A 24,587-nucleotide genomic window follows, 5' to 3' on the forward strand; every position below is an offset into this window, starting at 1 on the left:
ATTAGGTTTATCACTTTCATTTGCAACAGCTCCTTACAAGTGGAGTGCAATTTTGAAACCGAGCACCCCATGGATGGCACAGCCAACCGACCCTCATCAAATCACCAACTGTTCCCATGTGTCCACACTGCAGTCCTCTGTATGTGGGTCTGAGTGATTCCTTGTTCAACTGGCAGAAACGAATCATTCAAATGGAAGGGAAATGGCACATATGGATTTTCACTTGCACAAACAGTGGTTGTCGGTTATCAGGATTAAGGGCAGGGGTGCGTGCATGTTTTGTACACATGATCGTACGGAATCACCTGTCCACTCTAACTGGCTACACTAATCATCTCATGCTTCTAACGCATACATGCGCTCCAAAAAGACCAAGAATACACAGTTCTCCTGTCATGTGTTGTCAAATCTCGCATCAATATGGAATATGTAGACCCTTTAGCGAAAACATGTTCAGTTTCTCATGTAACTGCGAACCGAATTCTGATAAAAACCCGTTTATACCCTGTCATGGACGCCTTTTTTAGGTTGCCACCCTCGTACATCGCTGGAAGCTGGAAAAAATTGCGACCTAAGACACCAAATTTCAGTTCTTTCGCTTTTGGCTATCCATGCATGTTTTGAAATCCAAGCTCTCTACGTGACCTAAGAATCTCAGCTCAGCAGCGACCATAGAAGGTATTCAAAATGTTCACCGTAGTTGTGGTCTCAAACAAAGATTGTCTTACGGAATCAACCATCTAGCCTTAGTTATTCTTCTGAACTGAACTGCGACGGATCATTTAATTTGCTCCAGTGTGCTCGACCAATTGACGTACTGGCGAATTCAGTTATCTCCAAAGGAGACAGCTGAGGTTCATTTAACTACCCTCCTCCGGTCAATTCGACCACTGATTAGCTTGTATTTAAGAATTCCAGTTCAACTGTTATTGAGGATGCACCATCCCGTAAAACTCGTACATCTCGTTGCTGAAGCAGTCGACTTTCCGTACTTGTCACGAAAAACCACCAAGCACCCGTCAATATGGTAATTCCGGCATAATGATAACAAGCGAATTACACGTACCTGTTAGATTTGTATCAACCAAGTAAAACCTTGCCAGCCATTGATCAGGACGCCAGTAAAGACCATAGTTTCACCTTAAACGGACGGATTCCGATGCTTAGTGTGGGATTTTGTGCAGCCGGTACGTAAAATCAGATACCACGCCGATAAGGTAATAGACAGTTTCACTGCTTAACGAGGTCCGACAAGTATCACAGAATTCGAAATGACCGTCTAGATGTCTAACTCTAAGATTTTTTTATTGATGAAGGTCGTTTTTTAATTCTGTGGGCAGGGAACAAGTGAGTAAATACACTCATTTTTGGACTTCTATTGAAGCAACACATAAATCCATACAACCCGACTTCGTCTGTATGCTTTTTTAGACTTACTGGTGGTTTAACATCACCCGCTTCTCAAGACCCTGAATCTGCCTATCAGTTTCACAACTTTAGATTGTCTGAAATCTGTCATGCTTGTTTGATTGGGTGTATCGTTTCGTGGACGTTTAGTCACACCTTACATACACAAAATGAGTATGACGCGTTCTCCGGGGTGTCCGCAGAGCCCTTGTTAGTGGGATGACCCGAAGGCTGCAGTAGATGACGTTTTATGACGGTGATAGGTCAGCCAGAAATACGCACCCATCTTGAAATTCGGTCATTTTCGTTCCACCACCAAAGTAAAACCTCCTTTTTTGAGTGCAGAACGCATATGTATGCGTTAGGATCATGAGATGATTAGTGTAGCCAGTTAGAGTGGACAGGTAATTCCGCATGATCATATGTACAAGACATGCACGCAGCCCTGCCGTTAATTCTGATAAACAACAACCAATGTTTGCGCAAGTGAAAATCCATATGTGCCATTCCCCTTCCATTTGAATGATTCGTTTCTGCCAGTTGAACAAAGAATTACTCAGACCCACATACAGAGGACTGCAGTGTGGACACATGGGAACAGTTGGTGATTTGATGAGGGTCGGTTGGCTGTACCATCAACGGGGTGCTCGGTTTCCAAATCGCACTGCACACTGCTCCTCTGAAGGACGAGTGTCATCAAGTCCGGTCGAACACACGGTGATCCTAAAATGACTCTCTCTCTCTCTGGATGGAGTGAAGAGCCACAAACATGATTGTGAACCTTTTTCCGAATATACAAATGAGAAGGCGTTAAACGACTATGCATTTACCGCTCAAATACTGTCAAAAGTGAGAAAGATTAGGAGGAACACGTTCATATTTTATAGGGAGCGCTGCAGAACAGGAAATTTCACCTCGCGCTGAGAGATGATTCGGAACCCCTACATCTTATTTATCAACGACTGAACAAGTTTGTCGGCACCTAGCAACAAAATCACGGATTCATTTGATGTGGATCATCGAGTTCCTGGTGTACTTGACAGTCGTTTTATCCTTACTAGGAGTCAGTATCTCACGAAACTCCAGAGAGTTTCATGGCTAGTAGTTTGGACACTTGCCTTTTTGATTACGGCGAATTATCAGAGTTTCGATTAGCTCAAAGTTGGGCAGGATATAGTCCAACTCATTCAGCACAAGGCTTTACCTGAAACAACAACTCGACTGCAATACGGTGTAACGTAGTTCCAGCTAATAGTTACCGCAATAGCGCGAAATGCAAGTGTACGATAACAACAACAGCAAGGCTTTACCTGAAACAACAACTCGACTTGAATACGGTGTAACGTAGTTCCAGCCAATGGTTACCGCAATAGCGTGAAATGCAAGTGTACGATAACAACAACAACAATTATGTTTGGACTTAGAAGCTCGATCATATTTTACTGTGAATAGTGGTTGTAGAACAGTAGAACATAAATGCGACTGTCCCATAATTTGTCCGGGTAGTGACTTTTGTTAATGTTGAATATGGTACTGTCCTACAGGCTTTGGTAATCTGCAAAACAAAGGTCATGAAATCTCGCCACAGGTTTAATTCGTTCTTTCCAGTACTGTCAGAAAATGCGATGTATGCAACGACTCAGGTGATAAATTGCCGGTCAGGTATTCTATTGGAATCTAATAATGAACTAGAGCTCAAGCATTATCAAGCTACTGTCTTGCGTGGTAAGTTGAAAAATCCTGGTTTACTCACTGATTGCGTGGCAGAATCATTGTGCTTACCTGGAAATATGGTTATTTGTCGGGACGAGTAGTAAATCTTGTGCGTTGTGGATCGATACGGAAGTGATTTGATGACGGCTGATTTAAGAAACGACATGTAACTCCACAACCAGTATTCTAGCTTCCTCAGATTTCGTTCCGTAACTGATGAACATTTTGGTGTTCAATCACGACGCACAGCCCCACAGGTTGCGTGACTTTTGTGATCTATTCGCCCAGCGGTTGACATCTTGTGTGGTTCCACTCATTAGCACATCATAAGTTTCATTCACGAAGCAATAATTTTGCCATTTAACCGACTACGAAGCGGAATTTGAGGGTAAAAAAGAACAGATCCTGTAAAGCTGTGGAAAAGGTACAAGTGCAATGAAAAAAGCGATCATATTTGAAATAGAAATAGAAATATTTTTATTATCAGTGCTATATTAGTACTCTCCAGTTAAGTAAAGGTTGTGGCTTAATCAATAGAAAAACGTTTACTGTGTAAACCCTGAACGCTGATAGCCATATTCGCAAGAACTGCATTGGAACAGGGACGGATGCAATTTACTGTCAACTTAAGCCATTCCTGTGAAAGTTTGAGTAAAACTAATTAGGTCACACCAGTGTACACTGATCACATTTGATGGCTGGGTAAGTTCAAGTATACACGCTGTATGGTACCAGTAACAGCAACGGAGTATTTAGCAGGCCAACCGTTGAATAAGTGTGAGTTACAAGGTATATATTGATTCGCTCATTGTGCGACACATAATCATATTTGGTTGTCCTGTTATGGCACTAGTGAGTACGCGTTTACCACTACTAAAGCCACTCCCTTCAGAATGTTTATGCTTCTGTGTCTTCGCACTCCAAAAGATTGCTCAGTTGTGCGCATCTGGCCGATCATACCTAACTTTGGAGAATTTGGTTGAATGGACAATTTTCGTGCTTGCCATTGTCACGACCATAGACACTAGTAAGTGTATGGCGAAGACCGGACTACGCGAGGTGAGTCCATGGCATTTATGACAATTTTTCTCTCAATTTACTCCCAAGAATTGATCTGTTCTGGCCAGTTACACAGTGGAATTTGTCTGATGCCAGCATTCACAGAGGTATGTTTGAGGCAAACTATACCAGAGGCTTCATTAATAAGGCGTTTCCTAAGGATGGCTGAAGAAGTAGATCTTGGGCGATTTAGTTGAAAAATGTTCCAACTACTCACTGCTTGTTAAGTAGTCTGCCTTTGAAACTTCAACTTCACAACCGGATCTCTAGGGCTAGGCCCCTTAAAGGGCCGTGGTATTTCTCCATAGGAAAGTTTCGGACTGTGCTCTTCGGTTGAGATAAAGTGGCATTTTTTCCAGGCAGAATTTAGCTTGTTAGCACTACGGTGGGACTTCGAAGTTTCGGTGGAGATTTCCTTCCCTGACTGAAGTCAGTCTATCTCGAAAAGCCAAGAAAAGCTGTGTAGTTATTTCGTAATTGTTGTTTATCATCAACATTGTGCTTCTTAAGAATTCTTACTTGAATTTGAACGCTTGACGTACCATCTAACATTTGAAGACAAAACCTTTGGTCAAGAGATGGCTTATTGACTCACAGTCAAACAGAAATTAGGACCACTCATGGAACGAAGTTTTGTTGTTAGGGTGACTTCGGCGTACTGAATGAGGAGTCGATAGTTAAAGATAAGTCAAAGAACAGGCCGCTTTCACAAAGTATCCATACAAACCAATTCATTTTATACGGTGTATAAGCTGAAAACGCAGAAAATTATGGAGCCCCATTTGTTGCTTCAAATATCACAGTCTCAGACTCTAGTCAGTCTTCATCGCGCCAAGTAGTCGCGTGTGGTGTACTATCCTCAGTGGATGTGGGAGTGGCTTGTACGTGTGAAGGGTTCTGGATGCCAGTGAAGTTTGCCTAAAGCAAAAAGACTGTCCAAACTACTTTTAACTTTACAGCCCAATGTTACTGAGCTTATTGTTAACGGTATGTTTGATAATCCATTTGTCAAGTAGATATGTATTCAGCGCCTAGCTGGAACCTCATTTCTAACACTGTCAAATTTTTGAGGTCAAGTGCTCAGCCTTCCCAACTAAAAGTGACTTGTGTTAATGTGTCAGGGAGTAACTGGTGCTGAACCCGTACACGTTTTGCATCCACAAAAGACATTCGTGTGTTAGTTACTAGGTATTTGTAAGTAAGCACGTTATATCGAAATACTCGTTCCAGTAAAAAAACATCTCGTTATGAGTAGTGCTGAGCCCTTCAAACGTCACACAAACCCGGTTCTCTTCCTAATGGACGATTTTATGCCCAAAAGCAACATTGGGATGGAAATTCCCCATGTTCCTGATACACATGTACTTGCAGCCTGCCATATTTTTTGCCATACGAATTGACACTGTTTCATTCCACCCTGTTGTTACGTGCTTTGCCTCGCTCATCATTTGTCCCTTGCCACATTCACATCACAATGTGTTCGTAATTATCAAAATAGCGATATGAGCTGGAATTGTTGGAGCGGAATCACCTTATTACACAGTGACCGAGTTCCTAAAAGTTAAACATATTTCCCAAACCATGCCGCTAAGTTATCTTGTTTGGTGGCTCTCACTCAGGCCTAAACTGGTAACACAAAATATCCCGCTTGTGTCAACCCAGGAGACAAACGGTCTGGAAATTCCAAGCCTTTCATTATTTTGTTCTCAGCGTCCTGCATGCAGGATAACGAAAAGAACGACAGCTCCAAGTGCAAACTGTGTGATACGCCTATTTTATTTGGTCTCCTTAAAGAGAAACCTCTTATTATGGGAGAAACTTTTGAATAGGATATAACCATTTCGTAAATTTTGGGGTTTTGCGGAATAGGTATTTTTGTTCATAGCCACACCACTCTCATTTGAACGGCCATGTTCCTGTTCTGGCGTAATTATTCCGGTGAGTCCACACTAAAGGGAAGCACTGGACTCGAGTTTCGCTCTTATGAGAGCTCATCAGCAGTGCATATCCAATGACCGTGCCGGGATTTGAACCCCGGACATCTGGCACTAATTTTACCAGCTTTTGGAGGTGTAATTAATAATTAAGATAGATTCGCGCCTACTGCCCAAGTTTTATAGGCAGTTTTTAAGCCAAAGTGAATGGTTGTCATTGTGTTTATTGTGTAATATGGCTCCAACAAACCACAGTGAGATGAAAAGCAACCAATTACAGATGACTGACTGGCATTCGATATGGTTTATTAGTCGGTAGTAGACACATCATCGGTCAGCGGTGCACATGTACGCCAACGCAAGTTTTGTAATCCTATCCGGATTTGATATCGCTTGCGTGGTTTTGCATTCGTTGCATATTCTCTAGATGAACTCACAGAAACCTGTTGAGATACATCAACTGACTTAATTGCGACAGAAATGCAGTGGACATAATAAAACAACTGTTTAATGAACCAGTGTAATAGCGCATGACATTCCAAGTACTCGCAGAGTCACATTCTCTACGAGCCATTCCGGTATGCCTTCTCAAAGTAAATTCACAGCAAAAATGAAAACGGAAAAAGAACATTGACACAAGGAGTTGTGTAGCAAAGTTTACTCTTAACTACACTACTTAACCGTTATTTTGGCAAAAAAATACATCTACCACGTCTATCACACTTCTCCCTACTTATATTTTTCAGCATTGGCAATGGCAGACCGGTACTGTGGGTCTTACGCTAGCGTGGGTCGACATGCTATTCTTTATGCAGAGGTTGTTTCCTAGCGGCAACTACCTTGGCACTTTTGTTTTGATTTCTAAAAACTTGTTGAAGCTGTTCATCATATTTAGCCCGTTTTGGATCGCCTTTATGATAGGATTTCATCTGTTACTGGCTAATCACTATGCCTTCATGGATATGGGCAATTCACTCACCAAGATGATCACCATGACCAGCGGTGAAGTAGATTTTTCTGGGGTGAGTGAAGTTCTTTGTGTATTTACTGTCATGTTTTGTGTATGAATGCTCAGATAATTTCCTCCTATGTTGATTTTTAGCGTCATTTGTTTCTTGCTTTGCTCTGTGTGACTAACACACAGTAGTTCATTCTGGATATGCCGTGGAACACCGTGATTCTATCCTGACTTCTGTGGATTTGCAAAAATTTGAACACATCCTTTTGGGTGCCCATTTTTGTGACAAAGGTATATTCTGAACAGAAAAAAATAAAAAAATCCCAACTTGAGGTCATCAGTAACGAACGTCAGACCAAAGATTCTGCAACCGACATAGCAACAGTGATTTTCTGTATGTTCGTAAATGTTGCTCATGTATGCTACATTGATAAGGAAAGTTGGAAATTCTCCGTCCTTTAAACACGGTTAAAATGTTGTGTTCAGCTCGCGTTTACTTATTGTGAAGGTTAGTGTCATCGCCTCGATAGAGGAGACTATTCTATTCTGATCGACAAGCTAATCCGCCTCTTAAGGATCAAGAGAAAGCAAATAAAAAGGCTCTTTGGGCTGTCGCTGTTAACCAGCGGGTACGCGCTGTTCACACAACTTCAACACAGTCTAAGCTGAAAACTTGCGTGACACCCAATGCGTCTGTTGTACATCTTAAACAGGAGAGTATTCGCCCATACGTCACTTGAATGATTAGGGAATGTGGAAAGTAGTTACTAGAATTTAGCTTACGTTTTCCCCTTGGTAGAAATTCTTCAACAAGAGGTCAATACTCACTAGTAGTGTCTTTATTTGTCTCTTCTCACGATCTCTTACGATGCGAGAGTAGAAACGTCTGTGTCCCTGCTTCAATTCGAATTTGTTCTCACAAGCACATCTCCATACACATTTTAATGTCTTGCGGACAGATATTTGCTACTCACTAGTATGAAGGGAATAAGTTTTGGTTTATTGCAATGATTTGATTTCAGTCGATTTCATGGAGGCTTCCGTCTGACGGTTGTGCTACATATTATCACTCACCAAAATCAGTAAGACAAATGTCGGGTAGGTAAATAAATTTTCCTAAGAAGCGATTACTTCCTATTTGCCTCCTTCCCCCGACGTACAAGTGAATTTAGAGTAAACTGTTTTATCTCCGTAAGGAATTCTAGTATTGTAACCAAATATTTGTCCCCGGGAAAAGAAAATAAAGCATTGAATCCTTCGGGAAATATACTAATCCATATAATGAATTTCTTCCACGAGAGACTCAAATGAATATCACTTACGGTGCCGAGAGTTGCTTTGTGAGTGTAGTGAGTAGTGTGTGCAGTGTATTATCCTTGTTTAATAGCCAAGCTGATCTGTTTGCAACAACTTGCACTCTCATGCGTGGAGCAACACTACAAACTGAGTATGCCATTTGATAGAAGTGCGTTGGGAATTTACACGTTCGGGATAGTGGATATATTCGCCTTAATTCAAAATAAAATTCAAAGGGTAAAACTTCCTTTGTTTCAAGGGTTACTTGGAACTATTCGACTTTGTCCCTTTTTCTGACGATTTTCCGAGGCTATGATAAACAGTCATACAAAGCGATATTTGTGACACTCATTTCAGTCACAACAAACTCTTAAATATGCCTAGATTGACTCACATATTGGTTGAGTTTTAAATGTCCCATCGTTTCAGAAACGTTTGAAAAACGGTCGACGGAATTATTTCCTAACTTTGGTCTGCTGTAGACACAAAAGTTTCACTGAGCCATATGACGAGGTTAAAAGATCTAGTCTGTTTTAAACCAGAGAAATATCTAACTACCAAAATCCAAACAATCATTGCTCAATGCTGAATGTTTTCCTAATGGTCACCCAGGCGCTGAGATCAACAGGCAACTGATACTGTTGCATGAATTCGGGTTTGATTTGGTTCTGTTTGGTTTCGTTCTTGCTCTTTGGGTTTATAGGGCATTGGTTTTGGCCGCTCTTAAGAGTCATAATTTAAGTGGCTATGCAACCTGCTGCCACGTGATGTGGATGGAGTGGGTGAACGATCGGTGGAGCAATAGCCTGTTCAAGTGCGACCTGGCCAATTCATACCATGAATGAATCCTAGGGTTGGTAGTGTGGGGGGGAGTTTAGAGATTCTGACGAAGATTTCAGCCCGCAAGTGAAGTCACTCTGTGATTCCCATATTTTCACCCCAGACTGGATTCAATTAAAAGACGAAGTTTCAATAAAATAATATTTAGCCGAGAGCTGAGAGGCACCGGCTCCTCATACTATCAACTATCAACAAACTCTTTGGATGACGGGATCGAGCAAATTGTACAACAATTTTTCGAAGTGCTGGGAATAAACGTCCACTGCTTCTGACGCGCGGTTTCCTGCTTATCCTGTCTGAATATTTGTTTGGTCGTTAAATTCGATCTTGTTTGCATGCTCTCAAGTAGCGTCAACGAAGTAGGTGACTTTTAAAAACACCATTGCCGAGCAAAGAACCCACTTTCTCCTCTAAGAATTTACCCCTAGTTCTGCTGTGTCTGGTATTCTTCAAACAACTGAAGGTTATTTCTTGAGTGGGTTCATCCAGTCAGTCATGAGATTGGGGTAAGGCCTATCCTAATAATTCTCAAAAGTCTTGCAGTTTTTATGTTCTTAACCTCAGCTTGAACTTTGTTCACCATTATCATCGTCATCAACATCATCATCATCATCACCGACAGCATGACATCAGTATCCAACACCGCTGCTTTACTGCCCTATCGATGTGGCATGAGAGTGTTGCCAGTCGTAAGTGTCATGATGTACGTGTGCTCGTACACCGTCAGGGCCAGACCTATAACCAGTGAACAACCTGGTATGGGAGACTCTGAGTGTCGCGGGACACCCCCATTATAGCTCATGGATCGCTGAAGTGCGCAAACCGTCACACCACGGCAAGTTCCTGTCACGAAGGGACTGGAACTTGTTTGGTCAGAGCCCAACTGTTCCTAGGTTTATGATGCGATATCATGGCCCAATAAGACACTGTTATCTGTTGGTTTCCTCGAAAAGGCGGTTCTAAATTACCATCAGCGTCTTGAGTTTAGTCCGCCAAGAAATTCAGCTTGTGAAGGAGAACCTACCTGAATTCTAAAGCTAATTTGTTTTTATAGCCAATAAAGTGTTAGTAAGGACTTTGCGCTTCAGTTTTCTTCGAAGAGTGACTTCCGAAATCGCCCTTGCTAAGCTCCCCAACATAGCAATAAGAAAACCAATGACCAAGGTAACATCGTTATGGTATAATTCGACCACAGGACATAATAGAAACGTTTTGCGGTGCACATATCAATTTTCGTTTATCATTTTGATGACGAAACCAACTTCTTTACAATACTGAAGCTGAGTAGTGTCATCTCAGTGTAAGTGAGCCACAAATCCGACACTGTTTATTAAAACTTGGCCGCAGTTGCTCACGGTATGGTAGGCTTCCCACAATGATGACAAGACTAAGTGTCGGACACGTGCATTTAGTATTACATCAATACCAGGGAAAATAACGGAAAAAATCCATGAAGTATCTTGTGAGTGCGTGCAAGAGTTTTTGGGACACTCAATTTTGTCCGAATGTGGTGGCGCGGATTTGATCTGAAAACAACGGTCACTCAGTTGATCCACTGAATCTGTTCCTTCAGGATACATTTACTTCTTTACTTGGGATAAAGCCCGTTTCGGTAGTCCTGTGACACACTAGGGAATGAATAATGACACTGTGGGTTTCGTGTTTTGTCGTCTCCTAAGTACTGTGTGTGCAACCATATCACCTGCCAATAATAATGCTGAATTTCGTTTCGTTCTAAAAGTTCCTTTGGAAAAAATCGGAAGCCGGTGTAAACGAGATTTTTGCGGTTGTAACTGTGTTTCTGCAAAGCTCCATAACTTTGGTGTTTCCCCTCACCTAATATGCGTTTAACGTTTCTTATTTTTGAGCATTCAATTTCTCGATCCATTAGTACTTACAAAACGCCCATTTGTTATGCCTTTTAATTGAACACTAGGTTGATATTCGGATGTTGGGATGCCATACACGTGTCTTCGACGGTGGCAGACCCATCGTCTGGTGTCCTGCGTGGGAGGGCACTATTTACGACAGTATTGGGCAACCGATATAGAAGACCGCAGTTGACGGTCCTTAGTGGTCCACTTATGTTATGGTACAAGTTTCCGTCAAACGTCTCCTTATTATTTGCAGTGCGCACTTCAAAAAGAGTGCTCAGGTTGCCAGTGGCAAACAGGCCACTGGAGGAATAGCATTATTTATCTTACAGAGTCGTCCAACAAACCAGTTATGAAGCATGTCCAAGCTTCCAAACAAACCATTTAAAGCTATCCCGTACACTACCGCGTCTGAGAACCATCCATCTACAGCCTCTCTTAAAATCTCTTTTTGAAAGAGTTTTACATTTTATTAATCTTTTTTCGGTGTACCATATTCTTTCCCGGGGTAATGAGTACATATATATATATATATAACGGAAACGTCTCGGATGATGACTTGGGCTTTGAAAATATTCTGCACTTAGTATTCATTATCTTCGAGCAGGTAATTTGTTTTTTCGGCAGCTGTACACTTTGTGTCCTGTTTGACCATTTATTGGCAAGTGTGTTTAACAGAAACCACTTTCTTTTGTTGAGGCAAGCTACTCACAATCAAATACAGTTAGTTTCAATGCTTAAAATTAACTGTTTCCAACAATCCTGAAGAAACAATCGTTTCTCTGTCAACAGACTATGATGTCCCATTACGATAAAGATTCTGGACCAGAGGCAGCCGTTTACTACGCTTCTGTTACTTACGCGCTCATGCTACTCTTCATCTGTATCATGACTATTGCTATGCAGAATATGCTGACGGCCATTGCCGTAGGGGATGTGAATGAAATGCAGGGAAGAGCGCATTTCGACCGATTGCGTAAGACGGTAAGTAAGAAGCTTTATGTTATAAATATCATAAACGAGAAATTTAGTTGAGTCTGTCGTGAATACGAAATTAATTTGCAAATGAGTGTATTTCTCGAAAACAGTCCAATTTGGGTTCAAATAGAACATAGGGTTGACGGAAACTAGGGGACTGCGCCTAACTGATGAGCCCCAAGAAGGGCGAAACCGATCGTGGGCTGCCGAAGAGTTTTCAGCAACCTTGTGAGTAGTTTCCTTTATAAAAAAATACCTTTCGTAGGGGTAAACAATCAGTGGATTTATTACTTGGTAACGTTTCGCTTTTAACACAAAAGCTTCGTCAGGTCAAGTGGGTGGATAAGTAAGTTGATTGGGTTTTAAGGCAGTCTGGGAACCAATCCGTGAGATTTCTTATGACTAGCCGACTTGATCACTGCTGAGTATCAGTCTGATGTTCCTGTTTGTTGGTTAGCGGAGATGACTAACATTTACGACATTGGTTAGGGGGATTTTGCGACCCTGCTTTGCTTAATGGGTCGTTCACAGGTTTCGTTCACCTGTATCCGTTGAGGGTTGCCGGGACGATTGATTTGGGGACGTGGCGTGGTGGTGGTTGGTTGAATCTTACTCTACTTCGACTTTGTACTTTTGGACCCAGACCATTTTTCTGATAAGTGCACACCGCCTCGTGTGATCTCGGCTGATCCATAACACCCTTTCCACCACCTCGGCCACCATTCGCTGTGGTGTGAATCTTAAACCCCGTCTCACAATGTCTACATTCTCCAAATTCACCCTATGCCCAGTGTGTAATGTATGACCTACCATTGCCGAACCTTTGACTGTCGCCTGATATTCATCTACGTTTCCGGGTTGTCTGATGACGGATCGCTTATGCTCACAGATTCTGGTGTACAAGTACCCAGCTGTCTGACGTAAATAAACCTTCTTAAGGTCGTTTTTATTTTGTACACACAGTTCCTAGTCCTATCAGCCGGAAGTCGATCCTTCAAATGCACCAACACGAAGCGTAAAGTCTTCCCCCTCTGGAATGCTACTGTAATGTTAGCCGTATTCAGTACCCTTCTAATGACTTCAGATGTCCCTGTTTCGTATGGAATGATTGCTGTTCCGATCCACTCCTTGTTGGACCTCGAAGTTGGCACCAATTCTCGTCTTATTTGCCGCTTAACTAAACCCGTCGGGTATCGCTTCTTTTATCCCAAGTTGTGCTGCTCTTCAGTCGACCTCCTCTGTGCACAGTGCTCTTACTTTCCTAAATATCGTCGAAACTATACTAGCATATGTTGCTCTTGGGTGTGCTGAGGAGCAGTTTAAAACCGCACCGCTATCTGTTGATTTCCGATAAACAATGGTTCAAGCATCCCAGTGTGAATAGAATAGAGGGGGCAGAACTTGCAAACATGTGGAGAGCGGTTTTAGATCAGCCAAGATGACACAAGGCGGTGTGCACTTACTGGAAAAAATGGTCTGGGTCCAAAAGTAAAAAATTCAAGTAGAGTAAGATCCAATTAACTACCCCCGCGCCTCATCTCTAAACGAATCTTCCCGGCATCACCTGACGAACTCAGATGAACAAAATCTGCGAGCGACCCATTAAGGTATCCTAGACAGAAAATTAAGGTCGCAAACTCCGTGTTCAGCATCAAAACAACTCCACCTAACCAATCTTTCGTAAATGTTGGTCATCTTAATTAACCAAAAAACAGGAACATCAGACTGATACTCAGCATTGATCAATTCAGCTAGTCATAAGAAATCTCACGGATTGGTTCCCTGACTGGCATAAAACCCCATCAACCTACTTACTCACCTGACCCGACGAAGCTTTTGTGGCAAAAGCGAAACGTTGCTAGGTAATAAGTCCCCCGATTGTTTACCAAACCTCTCTGAAACGACGACTACCCAATCGTCCCAAACATTTTCCAGTTGATTTAAAACCCACCTTTTTCTATCGGTCCTATCGTCGATGGAATGCATGCCTGAGTGAGAAGAATTGGTGAACTTTACGTTTTGGACTTTTTTGCAGTTTACGCGAGAGGGCAAACGGACTACATACATCAGGGTAGAGACCATAAAGCTCCAAACATGGTTCGGAACATAGAACCCCAACTCGTAATTTAGGGCTGAAATGTCTCATATAGTTGAGTAAGATGCAACTTAGGAATGATGTAGTTAAATGTGTGAAACATCTAGTGGCTGGAGAAATGAGGTTACATTCCGCAATAAACATGATTAATGAAAAGCAGCTTCAGCTAAAGTGCCAGTTGCATGAAGACCGATACTACTTATCTCTTAAGCGTTACAATTCAGTACTTTACGAGCAGGACAAATTTACGACTATTTTTGATCCAGCTAAAATCATTTGAATAGATTTCATTGCTGAGCCCAACTTTTACCTCGTAGAAAATGAAAGACAAGTTATAGGCGTTCAGAAGAAGCACATGACATTAGTCGACGTCACTTCGAAGTCATCACTTGAACTTTGTACACCTTTCAGAATTCTGTTTTACCCTACATGTCGCCCCTAGGCCCCAATACGTTTTACGTGTCCCACATCAATGGAGGCTTTTGTATAATAACATTTTGGTTTTTAACAACAGACTGCTTCTACCTCTCTTGACTGATTTTGATTAAATGTTTGATATTTAAGACGGAAACCTTGCTCAATTTGCGGGGAGTGATGGTGTTCCTTAGAATTTGGCGCCCCCTGCCGACCGTCTACACGTACTCTTTGGACCAGCCAAGAGGCTTTCTGTTTGGATGGATCTATAAAGCCATGGGAGGAACGCAAGAGTATGAGATCGATGAGGTAAGGAATGATTTTTAAAAAAAATTCTCGCAGTTGAACAAAACCAAGCTGTATCATTCTTATTTGGATTGTGGTAACAAATGTAGGTAGATATTCAGCTCGGATTACTTCTTGGTATATGTGGCAGTATAGATAGAAAGAATCTGTGCTAGATAGAAGCGGTTGCTTTTAAGTTAAAGCTGCAGAAAGAGCTATAGGTGTACGGTAGCTCTGAAATGGCGTACTTCAATTTACCATAACGATGGTAGAACCATGTTATTATATTTTATTAATACCTTAGTGTGTGTTCTACATACCATTTCCTCCGCCTAGTGACCTAATGGATCCCTCATTAGTGCAATGCACATCTCTAGGCTTCAAATGCACAAACGTTTAGAACGTTCTTTCAATCACCCTCGTATGACAGAACCTGCTTGTTGATTTTGGCTAAAAACTACTGCACGAAGGAGTTTTCATGAAATCGAAAAGTTTTGAACCATTGAGAATACGGGAAACATTTGTTACCGACGCCTAGATAATTATCCTCAGAAAATAAAATAGTTGGCGCTTTTGAGAGCTGCGGGTGAACATGTTGATGTCTGTGTTATTGGAACAAACCTTCATTATGTTATCACAATACTACGGATACGGATTTTGTTGCCAGGTTATACTCGAATGTAAATCTTACCAACTAAGTGACGTGTAACGAAAAGAAATTTATTGTTACTGATCACATCCTAACAGTAGACTGAGGCTTCAGTAGGCGGGTGTTGTCTTGTGAAAAGTAAGGGGCCTGCGTGCGAAGTATTTCTTGCTTACTTTTGAATCCACTTTCAAAGAGACATTCAAGATACAGTTATTATAGCGACCGAATATTGTGGTGTCAAACAATCGGCTCGATACCATAATCCATGAGTACATCTTTTATTAGTGACACCTAAAAAAGCAATTTCAGCATTGTGATTTGCCCCGTTGAGTGTTGCAAAGTCATGAACAGACCACCGTCTCTCTGCTAACCTGCTGTATTAAATTGTCTTTCTTGTAGGAAAAAGAAGATGAAGCAGAAGACGTCACTCATTCATTAAGTCTCCTGAATGAATTGCGAAAAACTATTGTCAGTTTGGAGGAATCTGTTTTGGCTCTGCACAAGACGTTACTTCAGGGTAAATAACTTCGCCTATGCTGGCCCCTCCCCGAAATAAACAAGTTGTTTCATCTGTTCTGTGCGAATGGTTACCACGTTTTATCCTAAACAATGTGCGATTTTTTGTTAGTTTTATCCCTTATATAACACTGTTCATTCGTTTTGTTATTGATCGTATGAATTTAACAGGATGTGACCACAGAAATCTGTTTTACAAACAGTCAAGTGCTTATAAGGAAGAAGGGTGTGCATTCGAAGTGAAAACGTACAAGAAGAAGCATTCATTACTGGACGTCGATTTTGCCACCATGTTTAAACGCTTCTCTACGCTTCTCAAAATGGTCCTCGGCACTCTGCAGCCTTATTCATAAGGATTCAAAAAACGCATTTTGGGTATCTTTAAATATTTTACTGTTAAGGCGTGAAGTAAATGGAATTTTCTGACGTGGAAATTCGCAGCATGCTTTGAAGAGAAACATCCATGACGCAACATAGTCAATCTAGTACATTTCGTCCCGTTGTTTCGTGGTCGCGGGACGAACACTTACATCATTTTCGCTTGAAGGGTACAAACACAGTCACCAGAATGGGCCATGTGAGTGATGCGGATAGGATATAGCTGCGCGAACAAGATTTCCAGTACTGGGCAAAGTGGAGTACTTATTCCCTGGAGGGAACGTTTATACTGGACAACTTACTCTTCATGCTGGAGAAAATATCACTTTTCTGCAGTGCATGTTAACTTGACCATGTATTGAATTTCTAAGAAGTTTTACAGCACCATACTCACAAGATTTCAGTTGGTTGTAGACTCTTGGATTTCGGAACTTCGTAAATTAATCTACCAATTTCACAGAGCTACTCTTGAGTGTCATTGTGGATTTGTGACAACCGGCAACAAGGATCCTAGTGCTCACTCCTTAATTGCGGAACCTTTATATTTCAATGGAGAGTAAGTGATTGCTTTGTGATGCTGAAATACCTAACGGGCGGCTCTACGGAATTTGAAAGAACCTCGCACCACTCGTGAGGCATGTATTTCATCTTTATTAGGACCAATCGTTGTGGTCAAATAAGAAACGCTGATGACAAACAAACTGGAACGGTCGTCATTTAAATACCACTGAAAATTGACGTTTGCGTATGAGCGAGTTCCAATGATGTGTCTTAGTGGATGAGCCACACAAACTAGGTTCACGACAGTGTTCCACCGTCACTTCGATGAATGAATTTCGTTTGTATCAGCTCCCTGCTCGACCTTCTAATGAACGACAGCCATACTTTACCTCAGAACTGGTGGACGCGACTTTTGTTCGTGCTTTTCTTATTGTTGTCGGAACAATAACAGGTGGTGAGAGTTTAAAACAAATGGCATGAGGTTGAGTGGCGAAGGCACCAAACTAAAATCAGTGCCAGAGTTGACTGGGTGAATGACGTTGAACCATGCGTTTGGAGGCGCTAAATATTGGGAGAATGATTTTGGCTTTGGCTAACGTCACGTGCATCCCAAAACCCCACCTTTCTTATTACATTTTAAAGCACCATTTGTTGTTTTCAGAGGACATATGTGTTTCTTATTTTGGAGAAATTATCCAACAGGGAAATGAGGGATAACAATATATAAAAGAGAGGATTACCCGGCGGGCTTGAGTTAAAAACTAACTGAAGAGGTGATTAGAAACGCTTTACTTGTTCGCAGCTTAGCCGCTTACAACCAGTTTAGCGATCTATTGAGCATATGCATTTGATACCCAAATTGCCCGTTTATTGGCAAAAATCTTGAAACGACTTGAATTTTGTTGAACTCTGGTCTGGAGACGTCACTTGTTGTATTGCTTAGGTCTGAAACGTGTGCTCCGGCAGACAGACTGCAAGAATGCAGTGTCGTAAGCAGTATACCGTAAACATTCGCGAGTACTAAACACTCGCTTAAAACCTAACCATTCAAACCTTGAATGTGGGGTGCATTGCAGCGAGGCCAACAGTACATATTAATCGTGAGAGTTTGGCAAGCTTTGTGTTTCAGTGTTCATCTTTCAGTCTCATGATGTTGTACTTATAGGTCTTTCAAAAATAGATATGTGATTTCGAGAAATATACTTATTTGCAAATCAATTTGGTTTACACGAGAGACTCAACTGAATCTCTCGTCTATGATATTCTCTCGTGAAAACCAAACCGATTTGCAAATGAGTGTATTTCTCGAAAACAGTCCAATTTGGGTTCAAATAGAACATAAGGTTGACGGAAACTAGGGACTGCGCCTAACTGATGAGCCCCAAGAAGGGCGAAACCGGTCGTGGGCTGCCGAAGAGTTTTCAGCAACCTTGTGAGTAGTTCCCTTTATGAAGAAAGATCTGTGATTTATTTAGTTAAATTCTTTAGTATTGACTTGCCGCTGTCGCCCATACTCTAGTGGCCAATGGGGCAAGCAGCACAGTGAAACACATGTAGTTAGTATGATATATCATCTCATCACATTAGTTATGAACCGGTGAAGTTTGACATACAGCATATGAAATTTCACAAGTGCTGCGTTGACAATTTGAAAAGATGTTTCCTCTCGGAGGCACATAAAACATCTGGGTAGTAAATTAGTCGGCACCAAAACCCTATTTTTGTGGGTCCCTAGAGGTACTTACGACTCTCAATAAGTCAGGACAATATACTCTGATTTCGTGGGTGTGAAATTACTATCGCCTGTCGACCCTATATATATATATATATATATATATATTAGATAACAGAATACTTCAGAAAGCGATCATATGCGTGAGACCAAGAAGTCTTGGTAAGAGTCAAGAATGTAATCAGAAACGTTAACGATCAGCCCATTGCTGGACTGCGTTTGCGATAAATTATTCGCGATCTTGAACCGATAGCAATGATAATGGGGTGATTGGTACGGAGTCCAAAATTGCTATTACGATAAATTACAGCGATAGTTTCATTCAAATCAATGTTCCGTTTTCTACTACTAAAAATCGCTGAAGATACGCATCACTTTTACTGTGCCGCCTCTGACAACGAAGAATCGTTGAAATTTGGCCCGTTTATATCTTTTCATTCAAGCAGTGTTTCCTCACTTGAGTGAACTTAAGCAAGGTCGAGATTTCCTAAGTTTCCACTTGTGGATAACAACAACCAGGAATAAATACCCAATTTTGCCGGTAAATATGCAACAGTTTTTTCGGGTATTTGTCTGATTCGGCTATCCAATCCCGTTCTTGGGCCTTCGTATAAAACCTGTCGTCTGATGTTAGTCAGCAATATATCCGTGATAACGTTCTTATTCGTTCCTTTAAGGAGGCCGGGGAGTGCGCCAGAGGTTAATGTCTGTCATGGGAAAGAACGGGTCTAAGCTTCCAAAGTGGAATCATCACATAAGCAGAAACACGACTTTGCTGGAATGGCAGACTCAAGCAGATTTCTTTCATATATTCCGTTAAATCAGTTCTACATCTTAACATAAACGACAATGCATTTTAAGTAGTGTGGATTCTCCCGGATCCAACATTCATTGTCATACATCTAGCTTGTATTTCACCCGTATGATGACTGGCAGTACTTTATTGCAGAACGGAATGAAAAAAAGCCTAATTCTGATTTTACGGGCACGAATGATTCAATGATGTGACCTCACAAAAAATCACAGGCCTACCCGGTTCCCTGATACGACAGTGTTGCATCTGATTTTAAGTCAAGCGGTTAAGTTTGAATATACAGGATGCATATCTAACCACAGTCAAGTCTTGCTTAATGAAATTGCTCTTACCAGGATCACTGTCGAGTTTTAAGGATCATCACCAGTCTTCAAAAACTTACTGAGACACCACGCGAGGCCATTTTTAAAAACCTTCTGGGAGGTGAAAGCTAGGTTGTTGAGATAGTTGAGCAACAAAATCTCTAGGCTCGAAACTTTCGTTGTCGCTGACGGGCGGCCAAACGGTATCAGGCTTACAGATACATCGTGTGCCATCCAAATAGATTCTGGCGGTAGTTGCTTCAATAGGCGTACCTCAAGCGTTTTCCGAAAAATAGTTCTGTGGTCACCAGAACCCTAGTATTACCACTATTTTGCCATACTATAAAAGATCAAGCAAAGGTGACAAAGATGTAAAGACTACGCTGGTTCTAGTAACTCCAAATTCTGAAGAAAACGTCCCTCTACCTTATCTCACAATGGTGCTCAAGGAGTTAAGTTGGACGTACCTAGTAGTTGAATTTTCACTGTCGAAATGTACTGAATGTAGGAGACTTTTACCTACCTCCTACACTTGTGCGACCGACGTGATGTCACTGTCTTCTAATCGTCTGCTACACACTGTGGCAGTGCGATTGACACTGCCCCACGGATCTGGATGCTTGCTTCCATGAGCAAAGAGTGTAAAAGCCCCGTCAATGATTAACGATCGATTCTTCTATAGCATGTACCGGTTTGGTGTAAACACCGTTTTAGACAAACTGGTGGCATTGGAGCACACCGTATTGCTTTGGTTGGCACCGCAGCTGGGCACCGAAGTGGTGTTACAAGTTAACGGTTCAATTTGCTTAGGATGCTTTTGGAAAGAGTGAACTCTCCGAGGATACATGAGGTACTCATGCCTCGCAGGCCAACTTGAGTGGTTAACTTTGCACGTCAGATGATCGCCTGTCTTGCAGAGTTCCTTTTGTTTAGCTTTGAGCTCAGATAGACTCTCTATGGCTTGGCACCAAAGGATGAAAGTACAAACCAGTTACCACAGCTAATTTGAAAAGTTCTCCTCCTAGGATAGGGACCCCGGGTACGCTTTCAGTGTGAATACCGTCGTGAAATCAACACGTCAAGCATGCTTCCTAGTTACAATCTTCGGAGGTTGACTGGACACTAGAAGAGGCATACTCGTGGAGATAGTACTGGGCTTCGTCCTACCAGATGCGTGGGTCACATTTTCACCTCGACAGATTTTTTACAGTGACATTACTTTCAGTAGTCAACAGTGATGGTTTTTCTGGATCTGAAATGTCTTTGGCTATGCCAATCGTCAGGCTGTTTGGCGGTGTTTCCGGATGGAAATTGTCCTTCACTAATTGTTGACACTCCTCAAGTTTCTTAATCAAATTTCTGCGAACACGCCTGAGATTCAGGTTAGGCTGAGTTCCCCCAGGCTGAATGCATCCGATAATGTCATGAAAGGCATGCTTCTCGTTGCTTTTCCGTCCGGCTTCGTTATCAGCATGACCACGGGTACAACGTACTTGAATTACTAAAGCACGTTGAGCACTTTTCATAGAAAATAGATGAGCTGATCATACTATCTAAGCCTCTCTGTCATTGTCATGTACTCGGTGAGCTAGTTAATTATCCATCAGTCAGCTTTACTCTGGCAAGTTACCTTCAATCCTCCATCTCATTCGTCTTCCAACCCCCTACTTGAGTTTTGTCGGACTGGGAATGTATGATGAACAAGTATTGAGATTCGGGGGAGCTGACAGCAGATTCCAACAGACCAAACCACTTTGATTCCACTCATTCCGTCTCTTATAAGAACCTAGTCATGCGATCTGTCTTAACCCCTGCACTCACTGCAATGTCTTTATCACGAGGATAACGAAAAACCACTTCAAGATGGCCCATCACCGAAGAACTTAAACATGGATAAAATGAGCTGCTGTGGTCCCTGTTCTGTTGTTTTGCCACAGCACGGATTGTTCTTTGGAGAAACGTATGAAGTGTACTAAGTGTATGGTCAAGAAGTCGTGTTCGTTTTGCAGCTCGCTATGCTGAACGTCCTTGGGTTTTATTCCTTCTGCGAGAGGGCTAGCGATCTGTGCTAAACTTATAGAGCCGCTAACCTACGCCTCTATATTAGCACGGGTAATAACTGGAGTTAGAAATAATTAAATGAGATTAGCAATTGTTCCTACTTATTGTGGGCAAATGTTATTTTCGATTTACCCAGGCTGAAAGATGATGATAATGGTGCCCCGTCTTTGAGCTTCGACTTGAATGTCTGACCTACTGTGGAGTAGTAGGATGTGACATCCACAAATGAGAATCTCCTGGTTGAGGCCGCAGTTGGTCCCCGCTTCCCAGGAAGTGAGTGCTGCACTGTTTTCTGCAACACAGTCAGTTATTGGCCAATCGCTCCCTCGGGTTATTCGCTCTTTTACTTCCGGTCTCCAGATATTTACCGGCTTATTTATCGTTGCTGGTCTCCCCAGGATGAGGCACCTTCTTTCTCTCGCTAAACACAGCACATTTGTGACAGCTACCAAAACCTACTGACCGCCCTCTACCTCGTTTCCCCAATAAAAATCCACGTCCCAGTATCTCCCGCCATGATATGCTACTAAGACCTAGGATGCCAAAATATACCAATCTGGCAGAGAATATCGAAAAAAAGGATTTTCAAACAGTACTCCTCATCAACCGACCGAGAGTCTTTGCGGGTATCTCTTGAATGTCATGAAGAGGACAATGATCTTGAGGCCACTTCCAATTCTGAATTACTCAGGCCCCTATTACGTGGGCGCTCTACCCCCAAACAGTCATTCAACTGCTTGTTTTAGTTCCACCGAAGGCTGTCTTATCGTCAATCTTCTCAATATATCCGACCACCTGAACGCTCCTTGTGCTAGTTGCTACCCACCCCTTCCTTCAAGATTCAAACCCATAATCCCTGACACTATTCCACATCAGAGAAACAACTCGACTCTTAGCAACGTTAACATCTCCCGAGCCAAAATGTTTGCCCTTCTTCAAACCCTTAGAGTCAGTCACATTGGAGAGTGTTGGCATACCGTCCCGTGTTCTGAGACAAAGCGGTCAAAATGTTGAAATCACTGTTCCCGTTCTTATAAACTGCTCAATCAAATCTGGAATCGTTCTCTTTCAGTGTAAATAATCCGTAGTCAGCCCTTGTTTCAAATCCGGGCACAAGCAACTACTTCCAACTACAGATGGATCCAACACACCCCTGTTCTACTGCAAATCCTTGAACGTCTTGTCAAAGCCCCTTAACTAGTTTCACCAGGATATAAATGACCAAAACCACGGTTTCCTGTCTTTAAGGTCCGTCAATGACCGCCGGCTTTATCTTTCTGAGACTATCACCGCAGGCCACGCTGTCTGGTACTTCAGGGTACCGGTAACTTTGGATATCCAGGAAGCCTTTGGACCAGGTTACTCCCGCACTGCTGCTGAGGAAACCTAATTCTGTTGACATAAGTGTTAACATAATGGTTTATCTCCTACCTAATTGATAGGGAACAAAAAACGCAGTCATTTCCACTATTGATCACTGGTGAAGCCATTCAAGAGGGGATGTCAAGCTCCATTCTCTTCCCACTGTATATCAACGACATCTCTGTCCCCGTGTCTCACAAGACCCTTCCACTTTGCAGACGATATAAAAGTCGCCTATAAATTCTCTCTCTCTGCCAGAACTCTCAGACTTAGACTCTCTGATTCGTTGTTCAAGTGCCTCTAGCCTAAGCCTCTTCTCTCAAGTCCCATATAATGTCCTGCCGATGATATGTTCCAGCAGATGCGTTCAAAACTAGTGCGAACCCTGCCACTTGTTCCACAGAGATCAAAGACCTCGGTGTCTTATAATCTTGTACCTACAGCTTTCCGCACTAAGTATGGTTCCACGTCCACCGAGCAGTAGGGTTTGCCTCCTATTATTACGCTCTTTCATCTTTGAGACAGTGAGGTCATGCATGCGTCTACAGTGAATGCGCTGATATGGATGGCATGTAATCGAGTTAACGGGACCTCTTTCATTTCTTCACATATTGTAGTACTCCAAAATGCTACTTCTTAATAAAATGTAGGAAGAACACCATTTCTCAAGAGACCTGACTAGGTGATGACGTGTTAGACTCATGGGATATCCGCAAGTGCTCCAAGTTACAAGTAAGCCACAGTAAGCCCCTAGGCCGGGTTCAGAATTTAAGCGTTTGCCGCTGCTAGAAGTTCCGCACTGAAAAACTCCAGGATACGGAACAAATCGCAGGATGGAAAATGGTTCACAGGCAGGAATCAAAAGCTCCTAGAAAGGCCTGGCACTCGTTTGTGTGGATGAAGAAGATGAACTCAGGAGAGAATATATACTTGAAAGTGTTGGTGAGTACTGCCTTTTGCCTTTTGGAGCACAAACAACCGGAAGAAATGGAATGTTTTATCGCAAGAAAATATAATTGAAATAAGCGTATCACGACTCATCTCGCCCCGATCGTTCGTGGAGATCAAAGACTATGAAATGAAGATTCCAGAAAAGAAAGTGGACCTTCTTGAGGCACATAAGAGTATTCTTACGTTAAGAGTGACAGCACAAATGCCGTATCTGCTGATGTCATCAAACTTGCCCGTCAAAATTGTTTGATTAAATATCCCCATGCTTTGAAAAAGCACATAGTGACGAACAATGATGTTTCCGGGATCTCGTCGTCAGGTCAGTACATATCTAGTGGTTAAAATAGCAGCGAAAAATGAAATGCGATAGTCAAGAGGGCTGTTAAATGACTTGGCCGGTTGATTCGTGTCACACAACCAAGGCAGAGTCAACGTTCTTACGAACGTTTTTAACAGTACAGTACCATG

General features: G+C 42.1%; 1 protein-coding gene across 1 annotated transcript in view; it reads left to right on the forward strand.

Moving 5' to 3' along the window:
* T265_08867 (hypothetical protein) overlaps positions 1-16,027 on the forward strand; it is a gene marked incomplete at both ends in the record, with an annotated part of 47,637 nt that extends 31,610 nt beyond the window's left edge. The window contains 6 exons of the mRNA XM_009174784.1: positions 4,048-4,179; positions 6,860-7,135; positions 11,874-12,065; positions 13,346-13,435; positions 14,719-14,877; positions 15,902-16,027. Coding sequence (XP_009173048.1) covers positions 4,048-4,179; positions 6,860-7,135; positions 11,874-12,065; positions 13,346-13,435; positions 14,719-14,877; positions 15,902-16,027 — 975 coding nt within the window. The remainder of the gene's footprint in view (positions 1-4,047; positions 4,180-6,859; positions 7,136-11,873; positions 12,066-13,345; positions 13,436-14,718; positions 14,878-15,901) is intronic.
* Positions 16,028-24,587: the final 8,560 nt, after the last annotated feature.

Source organism: Opisthorchis viverrini, assembly GCF_000715545.1.
Source record: "Opisthorchis viverrini unplaced genomic scaffold opera_v5_242, whole genome shotgun sequence".
NCBI lineage: Eukaryota > Metazoa > Platyhelminthes > Trematoda > Opisthorchiida > Opisthorchiidae > Opisthorchis > Opisthorchis viverrini.